Below are 11200 nucleotides of genomic sequence, written 5' to 3'. Positions count from 1 at the left end.
TTGACTCTAAACAGACGTTGACCCACGTGACCAAATCTCTTCGACTAAAAGACTCCAATGTCGATGAATTTTTTGACATTTTGGACTGAAATAAATTTAAATTATCAGTTTTAGTTATTTTTGATATAAGGTAGTTATAAATCCAATAATTTGAATAATTTAATTATTATTAGAAAAATAGGCAGCATTAATAATATAGCTACTGTAAAAATAAGTTGTACATAAATCACTTAGCTACTATTTTATTTAAAAAAGGTCCACCAATATAAAAATAAAGATAAAAAATTAATATCTAAATTAAATAAAAAGTTTAAACGTGGCAAGTATATCCCCATTTGAATATAAAATCATTTTAGGAGATCTTTTCAATCCATTTTTAGACTGTCTGTAAATAATTCGAAAAAATAGCCTCAAATCTCCAAAAAATTCAGGAAAATATGCAATAAAGCGAAAAACAAACGAAATTATCATTTCCAGTGGCAATAAAATGAAACTTGATATAATTCTTGAGTAATTAAAGATCATAGATTTTCTATCCTGTGTAGGATTATAGTAAGCATTCACACAGCACGAACAGCTGGACTGAGGGGCATAGTGGCATAGAAAAGATGGAGATGACGGGGAAGAATAGAACAGAATAAAACGATGAGCGTCATGATATCCCTGACGAGCAATGGAGGCAAGATCTCTCCTAGAGGGTGGATAAACGACATTAATGAGTCGAGAAAAATTAAAAAGAGTGAACTGCATTGGAGTATTCCCAATAAACGAACCAAATGGCATTTCACAAAAATCACGAGGACAAATATCAACAGACCCACAAAACGGAGACACAGTGATTGTATTTTCGTCAAATTCCAACAAATTATCAGATAAAAATCCATCAACATAAAAAACCCTGCGATATTTAGGGGGAACCAGCCCAGAAAATATAGGAATATGGCATGAACACATTAAAGCGTCAATTAATTCGCAATTTGAATCAAATTGATTTACAATAACGTTACTGCCATCGGAAAGACGAGTAAGAGAGAGGTGTAATCTTCCAGAACAAAGTTGATATGCATTAGGAGGAAATGAATTCTTTATTATTCGTTTGAGTATTTTAGACAAGTTAAACGAAGGATGAAAAGGGCCTAAAAAACGACAACGAGCTTGTGTGCTCAGATCAATCATGAGATCAGAAATCACTGAAAGAGGATGCCCCAATATTAATGAGGCCGCAATAAGACCACCAACAGAACTGCCCAAAAATCGACCAGTAAACAAATGAGGGGCGTGTTCTTGCATACAACGAGCCACACCCACATGATATATTCCAAGGAATCCACATCCTGCGAACGATACACTAACTTGACTGTCAGCCATTTAATAATCTATTTAAAATAAATATATTCATACATAACAAATGTTCGTGCACACTCAACTTATTTATGACCAATTACGATTAATATCGATTATCAATAAAAAAATAAACGCTGAAGCGTTAAATGGTGTCAGTTGCTTCCCGGAAGTATTAAGTTTTAATTAATTCAATTAAATAACATTAAACGAAAAAAGTCCGAAAAGAGAAACATGTTAAATCTGCGAGCATTTACAGAGGACGGTTAGATCCCTGTCAAGCGGATAGCTTTTTAAACGAGATCCTCTGTCTTAGCCAAGAGGATTCGCATGCAAATAAAGGCCGACGTCATTCAGAAATTCGAATGTTTGTGAGGCAAAGGCTCTGAGGTCTCGAATGTCAGAGGGACAAAGGAATGTTGGGCGGCAAGTTGTTTTTATTCAATAAATTATGATTGTAAATTTAACTTTTGGAAAATTTATCACATTTTTAATTGTTCAACACATAAAATTATCTCATTTAGACCTCAATGAATTACCTGATAAATATTAATTTTTACATTTTTGATAAAAATTTGCAGCATAGTAAACGTCTGCCAAGGAATGCGTAATAGTTGGGTTTGTCTTGTAGTTTGACCTTGATAAAAGTTATATGTTTTAGACGTCGGGTGCTTTTGGTCAAAAGACGGAAAAGTTTCTCCGCAAGCTCGGGGCCAAAATCTCCATGCGCAGTCACGATCCTCGGGAGGTGGACTGGCTTTTTCAGCGGTTCTCGATTGCCGTTATCCGGGGGAACAGTTTGGCGATCCGCCAGGCTGCTGGCACTCCCTTCGATTAATCTTTTATCACTTTTGCCTGAACTAAGAAAAAATTTGTGACAGCATTTATAAAAGTTCTTTAGTTTAATCATATCACTTTTTACAATAAATCAACACTTTTGCGATATTACTTTTTTACAATAAATCAACATGATAAAACCCTATTAAAGATCAGAAATTAATGATAAAACCCGTCCTCATAAAATACAATTAATGATAAATTAAAAGTTAGATTAACTAAATTTTTCATTTACTGTCTTGGGCCTCCCTGAACAGCACCATCATCTTTCGTGATCCTCTTGCTATTAATTTGTCCTTCCTCAGAGTATTCGTTTTCTGTCACCTCATCATGTCTCCTCTTCATCGAGTTAGCTCCCCTTTGGTGAGTGTTCCACACTGCATAATCTTTGTTGAGAATCAATGCTTTAGTCATTACGTCTTCGAAACCATGTTTATATTCTACGAACATTCCTTCCAACGTCTTCTTTAATGCAATCGTTTGGATGTATGCCAGAACACTGTCTTTAATGCCAATCAAATCCATGTATATTTTAAAATACTTGGAGGTGATCGCATCCCAGGTAATGACAATCGGAAGTATTTTGACTTTGGCTTTGTAAATGATTTCTAATTCACTTGCCAGGATATCATATTTATGAAGTTTTTCAACTTCAACTGCTTTTAAATTATCCACACACGTAACTCCAATCTCTATTAGCCATATGTGGTTTAATTTTTTGTCGTATAGGAAAATGTCCGGCTTGTTATATTGAATTTTTGACTCGGTAGGGATAGTAGTGTCAACTCGCAATTCAGCACGATCATTGGTAATTACGCTTTGGATAGAGTGAGTCTTTAACCTTTTTGATTTTTTGAATCCAAATTTTCTGCATAGGTGCATGTGTATGCATTTAACAATTTCGTTGTGTCGCCTTGTATAATCGGAATTAAGCATTCTATTGCATCGAGTTGCCAAATGGTCGACTGTCTTATTAGAAGATTTGCAATGTGGGCATTTCGAACCAAGCTCGCGGAAGAAAATATTCCTGTCCTGCAGAAGGAAGAACATGGCTTCAGATTTAGGGAAATATTTCCTTTTACAATCCATTTTGAGGATGTCTGTATATCGAAAGTCTCATTATCAAGTGATTCAAATAATTTTGAATGGAGAGTTTTCTTTTTAATAGCTGATAACAGACACTCAATCTGCAGACTCTTTAGTGTCTGTTCAATGTGCTGGGTTGATTCATATTTTATTTGCAAGAATTCTGTGATTGTGGCCATATGTGACTTTCTTTGTTGTTCAGCCCACAGAATTCCTGCACTCCTCAGAGAAGTAAATTTTCGCCTTTCCAGACTTGTTTTGAAATCAAACAACATTTTCTCAGCTTTGAAAGTGATAGATATCAATCCCCTTCCAAACATATTCCTCGGTAAGTAAAGTCTCTCTTTGCAAGCTGGTTTCATGTGCACATTCAAATTCATAAGTATTTTTCTGATTAATTTATCAATTTCTTCAAATTCACAGGGTTCTAAGTCAATGAGTCCAATATAGTAATTGCACAGTGATAGAGCATGTTCATTGATTGCTTTAAATAAATTGACTGAGTTTAATTTAGTTTCCGATAACTTTTCAATACGGTTTTGCATTTCTTCTTTAATATTTTTGAGTACGTCTTCTTTGAGTACTTCACTACATCTGTTTTCTAAAACTCCCAAATATCTGTAGCTGTCCAGACCATCCATCAATTTACCATCATTTCTTAATAGGTAACTATTTGTTGCTGATTTATCGAAATTCCTCTCCAGACCAGATGATTCAAAGTAATAGTTCACATCTTCCATCATCCACGCCAATGTCTCCTCTTCTTTGGACAATAGCTTCAAGTCGTCAATGAATAGGAAGTGATTTGTAGAAAAGGTTAAGGAATTAATGTCACCAGAATTTATCGATATATTTGGATATTTTGAAGATAAAAGTCTACTTAACGGATCCAAAACAAGTACAAATAATTGGGGCGACAGAGAGTCGCCTTGGAGTATACCACGTTCTATATTAACAGTCCCCAGCTGTTTTTTTCCCAATCTCAAAGAGACTTTCCAGTTTGGAATAATTGACATAATAAAACTAGTTATCCAATTAGGCAGTCCAGAGTTTTCGAGGATTTCAACAAGAAAGTCATGACTAACTGAGTCAAATGCTTTCTTGACGTCGATCCATGCACAAAATAATTTATTATCGTGCGCTTTGTTGACGCATCTGTTTAAAAATGCAAGTTCTTTTGCTCCTTGACAATGTCGTTTAGTTCCAAGCTGGTACTCAGTTATCAAGTTGTAAGTGTCGGCATATATTGCAATTTTTTCATTCACACACTTTGTAACCAGTTTGTACAAACATGGCATACATGTGATCGGTCTGAGGTCCTTGGGGTAAATAGAGGTTGCTTTCTTTGGGATCAGGTAAGTGATTCCAGTATAAAACCAACTTTGCGGGTGACTAGTTCCGTTAATAATATTTCTGATTTCTTGAAATAGGAATTTGTGAAGAGAATCCAATTTTTTGATGAAAAAATTGTATACACAATCACATCCCGGAGCTCTCCAGTTAGGAAGAGATTCAATTAAGTTTAAAATGAACTCGTCATTGATGTCGGAGTCATGGTGCTCAGCACCAGTAACTCTCTTATTCACTCCAAAACTTAACTCATTTTTGTCCTTTTTCTTCCAGACGTCCATCCAAAATTTGAGACAATCAGATGTGTCGAAACAATCAATCAAAGGATTATCAGAGTTAGAATGGAGGTTTCTGTAGAACGACCTTCGATTCAACTCAAACTTCCGATTATCAATTCCGTATTGTCGCCTTGAATCTGCAATAGACACCTTTTTGTTTAGAATTCGAATCTGGTCTGTGATTGTTGTCGAGATTCTTTCAAATTCTCCCCTTTTGGATTTTTTGTAATTGTAAGAACATAAAATATCAACGACTTTCTTCTTTTCTTCGTCTTTGATAGTAGACATAAAGTATTTGATATTAATATATTTTTTTCAGTCAAAGACTCAATTTTATTTTGTATTCTCTGCTCCAATTCGTTTTAATGGATCTCTCATTGTAATTTGTTGATACACACATTGCGCGAATATATCAGAGTTGAAATATCTTCAATACTTGTAGGTAGGTTGTTTTTGTATATTCGATCAATGATTTATTTATTATTTCGATTAACTCGTGATTACATATTGAGACGGTATCTTCCATGTCTGTTGCCTCGCATCGATTGTTTTAGAATTATTTGCATCAATTTGAATTATAATTCCTCAAGAAGCAAGTTTTTTTTAATTCATATATTGATTTCTTTTTTCCGAATGTAGAATTAAAATATGTAGCAATGAGGGGCCAACCTCCTCTGGGGACTCGTTTAAGACGGTCTTTGACACAAATCAATAGAGATGACATCCATTCTCCAGGGTTGGAAGATTCGATTGACTCACAAATAGCTTTCATGGGAATCAAAGTTGAAGGGGTCTGTGGGGGTCCGTAATTGCAATTGCCCGATGCATCAGGATGACCATGAACTGTCAGGTCCACACTTTCTTGAGTTCCATTTGTTAAAATTTCTGTGGATCCGTCCATGGGAATGACTTTTTCAGACTGCGAAAAACCAACCATCCGTACACCACAAAACAATTATTTTTCTCCCGTCCTCATAATACTTATCTTACTTCAAATAGATATGATGAAACATAAAATTTATATCTAATGATTCTTGAGCTTTTTTTACGCACCCTTTGGCATATAAATAATATTTCTCCCCCTTATTGATTTTTAAAAAATTAAGGAAAAAAATATTTGATTATTGAGTTGTCTGTTTTGTTTTCTATTTTCGGATCTGTTGTAAAAGATACATCCTAATATCCTTCTCAGCACATATTCTTAAATCATGAACTGATTTTAAATTCGCACTGATAGTTATTGGAAAAAAACAAAAAATCAAATAATCCAATGTTTTGATATCATTTTACAACAAAATTTAATCAATGGTGCTAATTGGAACAAGCAATTTTTTCTAATTCAAGCAAAAAGGAAGTTGCTTTTTTAATTTTAAAGAGCCTTTATCTTCCTTCCTTTTCTAATACCATAGACCAGAGGTTTCCAAATGGGGAGGCGCGCCTCCCTAGGGAGGCGTTGACTCGTGTCAAGGGAGGCGCGAAAAGTATTTCAGAAACATTTTTAGAAAATTATATCTATGTAAAAAACGTGACTATATTCCGATAATAAGAGTTATTTTAAAAATTATATTTTTTCAAAATTTATTTAATTTATTAGACAATTAAATAATTTTAACACATGAATAAATTCTTGAGTGGTTGCAAAAGAAAATTCACGAATAATAAAGATTTTGACGATGGTTCAAAAATCAAAATGATTGGAATAATCAATACCACTCCAAAGACAAGAAAATACTTTCCATCTTACTTATTGTTAGGATTCACACGTATCTTTGTTGATTCTATGGAAAACCCCTCTGTTTGCTTTGCCTCAAAACACTTGCAGCAGATAGTATGAGGCCATGCAAATTAAGAAGACATTTTGAACGATGCATTCTGAACATGTCCATAAGTCTGAAGAATTTTTTAAAAGAAAATTAGAAGAGTTTGATAACCAAACGAAATCGTTAAAAAAAACTTGTTTCTGTCTCTTCAAATGCTTTACTAGCATCGTACAAAGTTTCTTACAGGATTGCAAAATGCAAGAAACCGCACAATATCGGAGAAACTCTAGTTTGCCAGCAGCTATCGATATGGTTGAAGCAATGTTTGGCGAATCCTATGCAAAACAATTACAGCAAATACCGCTTGCTGATAACACAGTCGCTAGAATAAATCATGCAGGGGACCACAACTACATTTATTCTCTCAAAGGACAAAATAAAAGCATTTATAAAAAAATTGGTATTATGGAATCAAATATACAAAAAAATATCTATGACATGTTTCCACTTTTAAACACCTTTTGCGCCATAGTGAACATTGAAGCAAACAAAGACATATTTGCTGAACATTTGGATTGTTTGTTGAAGCATTTTGCTCCTATTATTTAAAGATCTCGACTGTAAAATGTTCGAATGGATACAGAATCCATTTATTGATGAAGAAGATAATCAATTTGCATTGACAACTTTGAAAAAGAAAATTGATAGAATTGTCATGCGATACATTATTGAAACAAAAATTTGAGAGAGAACCGCTAATTTCTTTTTGGTTGAATGTAAGAACGGAATATGAAATTTTTTCGAATAAAGCAATGCATGAAGTTTTGTTGCCATTTGCTACTTCATATTTATGCGAACTGGATTTCTGCACTAGCTGCAATTAAATCTAAATATCGAACTCGTTTAGTAGTGACTAATGAGCTAAGAGTAGCACTCTCTGCGATGACACCCAGATTTAAAAACTTGCGCCAAGATGGAAAAAATTATCTCAATTACCTTTTTGTTTTAAAAAATTGTTTTTGATAAAATAATAATTGTATTATATATGGAATATAAAGGAGGCGCAAGATTGTACTTTTTCTCAAGGGAGGCGCGTAAAAAAAGCTGGAAAACTCTGCCATAGACTATACACAAATAAAGATGGATACACTTTACAATCTCACTGTGTCTTCGTAGATAATCATTGTTTAACATTTTACCACGCTTAGTAGCCATATGCTTTTTTGCAATGATTGGATAAAGACGACCCTATGGACGCAAAAAATACATTTCTAAACATTTATAAATATTGACATGTTTGACAATTTTAATAACACCATCAAAAACATTTTTACGTAGAAGAGTTAGTGTCTCTGCAGCAGGGCCATAAGGTTTCAACATCCTGTGAAGGTGTTTCTCTTTCACATTAAGAGATTGTATCCTAACTCGGAAACCACCGCTACATCTAAGCATTGAGGGTGGATCTGTGGTATAAAAATTTTACCGCAATAGACCTATTATATTTAGAAATAAAAAATTTACCTTCTGTTTCAACCAAATTAACTGCATCAGAAACATCGCCGTTATTGCGTTCAGTAAGGAATATGAAAATATCTCCCAGACGGTATCATTTGATAATAGTTTGTTTTGTTATTTCTGACCATTAATACATTGAAAATTTTAATTTCTCCCAGTAAAATAATTTTTTGCAAACATTATGTGGTTTTTAGTATAAAGATTCACTATGATACTACATATTTGATTAATGAAAAAATAAATGAAGTAATTGTTGTGACAGTTTTATTGCAAAGTACTTAAATACATATTTTGTACTTAATTGAAAGTTTCTTATACTTTGCAATTTGATATTAAATTTTATCACTAACACGATCGGGTCTTAAATTTCCTGTTTGTTTTAATTAACAAGATTATTGAAATAACTGGAAATGAAAAATACATTATTTTAACAAATTATACGTTCCCATTAAAATATACTTAATGGAAACAAATATTAATAGTTCTGAGCCGGAATTGAAAATATCAAAATTCTTGATCTGATCCAAGTTTATTATTGCAAGAGAAGAAACGATGACATATTGCACGACATCCGCGGAAGATTTTAAAGAACCAAATCAAATTAATTAAATCCAGTCCAATACAGGAATACAACAAAACCACACTGAGTTGTCCCAACTCTCTCCAGCCACGAGTGTCATAAACAGAATTCACTTTCATCCAAAAAAAGGGGATCACGGCCACACGACAAGCAAAAAAAAGAATCGTCATCATCACTCCGTTCACCAAAATATATTTACTTGTTTTTTTAGATCCAATCACAGTGAAGCCCCATCTTTCAATAATAAGGGAAATTCACCTGAAGTTTATACAGGGCGTCGATGCCTCGGAAAGTAGGCGAAACATTGAGAAATAAAGACATGTTTTATATCTCTATAAAGTTTAAAAACAATCATCAAACCATCGCATAAAAATATGCATTTATGGAAATTATGTGGTGAAAAAATGAAATAATGTCGACACCAAAATATTTGACCGACTTGAATAAAATAATAAAATCTTTTAATATTAACAGTACAAAAAGCACCAAAAACGAGATAGCCGACAACAACACCGCAAAGAGACACGGCCGAATCGGATCGATGCCTGAACTATTTAAAACTATTTAGAAACCATAGTGGTTCAGAGATGAGATTATCGTCACTCATAAGAACGTAAATTGCCAAACACGTCACTATGCTGGCATGGAGTGTAGATATATATCTCAGGATGTTTAGAGTTTAATGGAACCTTTTATTCCATTCGACTTTTTCGTAGTTGGACAATTTATTGTATATGGGGAAGAATTGTGTGGATAAATATGGTCCAGCATATTTATAATTTAAGAAGCAAATGATGAAGCTTGTAGAGCCGTAAAACAGGGAATCCTCCACTTTGTACATCTTACAGGATCATTCCAGAAAAAGTAACTAAAAATAAAGTAACATAACAAAGACCACCAAAGATGAAAAAATTTGCAATCGATTCACTGAAATTATATAATTTTTCAATTAAACTATTTTTTATTATATTTAAAATAAAAATCACTATTATTAATGCACCTGGGATAAAAATTTCAAAAGAGTTTTTATCTAAAACGTGGTATTTCTTTCCTATTTAAACACATTGAAAAGCCCGCAAAAGAAAAGAATTCACAGACTTCATGTACAATAAATTTGATCTTTAAAATTTCGAGGTTTAGGTCACATTAGTCAAGAAAATAACAAAGTTGACTGAATTGCGAGAACTGTAAGGACAAAAGAAAAAAGTCTTTACAGGATCGGATTCCAACTCCCCCGAACCAATTAGTAAATTTTTCCCATAACAGGGCATCGCAATATAATTGGATATTTAGCAGATAACTAAAACCGAAAGAAATTAGACCATCAATATTGGAAAAACCCTCAAGGGCATCGAAAAAACAAAATCGCAACAGAAAAGTATGTTTGGAATAAAAAGATACTTTTTGAGAAGAAAGAGGTTCAAATAAACCCTTAGTGATGAGACTCAATTGAGCATATAATCGAGCACGAGTTTTTTGCGTATTCATTTTAAGTCAATTTAACTAACCGATAACTCCAAATAGTATGACCAAAACTGCATTATTCTTTCTTTTTAAAAACATGCATTCGTCTACTTCAACACTTTTTCCAATTCCACCTATACAATCAAATATAGTAATTTTTTTAAAAAAATTTATAATAATATTTATAAATTCGGCATTGTCATTTCTTTTAAAATATCATATTTTTAATCAAAAAAATTTTCCAAAATTAAGTTAGAGCCTTATTTCGTGCAGCATGAAATCTACAAGTACCCAAAATTTGATTTTTAACAGTTGTGGGATAAAGAAAACAAATATTCATTTTGAGACGTTTTCATAAACTATCCTGTTTTTCTACAATGTCTGATTCCCTGACAATTTTCTGATAATAAATAACAATTTTGCGTTGATAACTTTTCGTAAAATTTGAAATATTAATTTTAATCGCGCCAAATCTAATATTCCAATTAATGCGATTATGTAGAACGCACACAATTAAAGCCGAATATATTCGTAATTCAACTTTTACGTCCGCATATGCCGAACTCAGATTCTTCCTTTTCTCTGACCAAAGAAGAGTTGTCTGAGTCGCCTGAAAATTTGTTTCAAATTGGCGAATGTATAGGAGAAGGGTATTCTTTTATTTCAATACATTGTGCAGTTCATATGGTTCTGTATTTAAAGCCTTTCATATTAATACTAAACACATTTTGGCAGTAAAAAAAATTTGTCTTATCAAAGATATTCGAAATATCCTCAAAGAAGTCGAATTTTTAAGGCACTGCGATTCTAAGCATGTCACAAAGTATTACGGGAGTTTTATTGCAGATGACTATTTATGGGTATAAAAATAGTTTCATTTATGAGATTGTAATGGAATTTTGTACTGGAGGCTCAATTGCAAACATTATGGCAAGGCGAAAGAAAACAGTGGCACAATTGATTATAAAAATTAGTAGTTAACTGAGGTG

At 33.1% G+C, this 11200-nt stretch overlaps 1 protein-coding gene across 1 annotated transcript; it reads right to left on the bottom strand.

The window, feature by feature from the left end:
- Positions 1-297: 297 nt before the first annotated feature.
- On the bottom strand, positions 298-1368 carry LOC115228520 (patanin-like phospholipase domain-containing protein atgl-1). Its single transcript, XM_029799092.1, has one exon. The coding sequence runs from the start codon at positions 1366-1368 to the stop codon at positions 298-300; it is 1071 nt and encodes a 356-aa protein (XP_029654952.1).
- Between the last annotated feature and the right edge of the window lie 9832 nt (positions 1369-11200).

The sequence above is a fragment of the Octopus sinensis genome, unplaced genomic scaffold (assembly GCF_006345805.1).
Source record: "Octopus sinensis unplaced genomic scaffold, ASM634580v1 Contig10782, whole genome shotgun sequence".
Classification (NCBI taxonomy): domain Eukaryota; kingdom Metazoa; phylum Mollusca; class Cephalopoda; order Octopoda; family Octopodidae; genus Octopus; species Octopus sinensis.
This window is presented reverse-complemented; position numbering and strand designations above follow the sequence as displayed.

Excerpts from the sequence above, each read along its gene's own strand:
- LOC115228520 (XM_029799092.1), bottom strand. The coding sequence starts at position 1,368 with ATGGCTGACAGTCAAGTTAGTGTATCGTTCGCAGGATGTGGATTCCTT.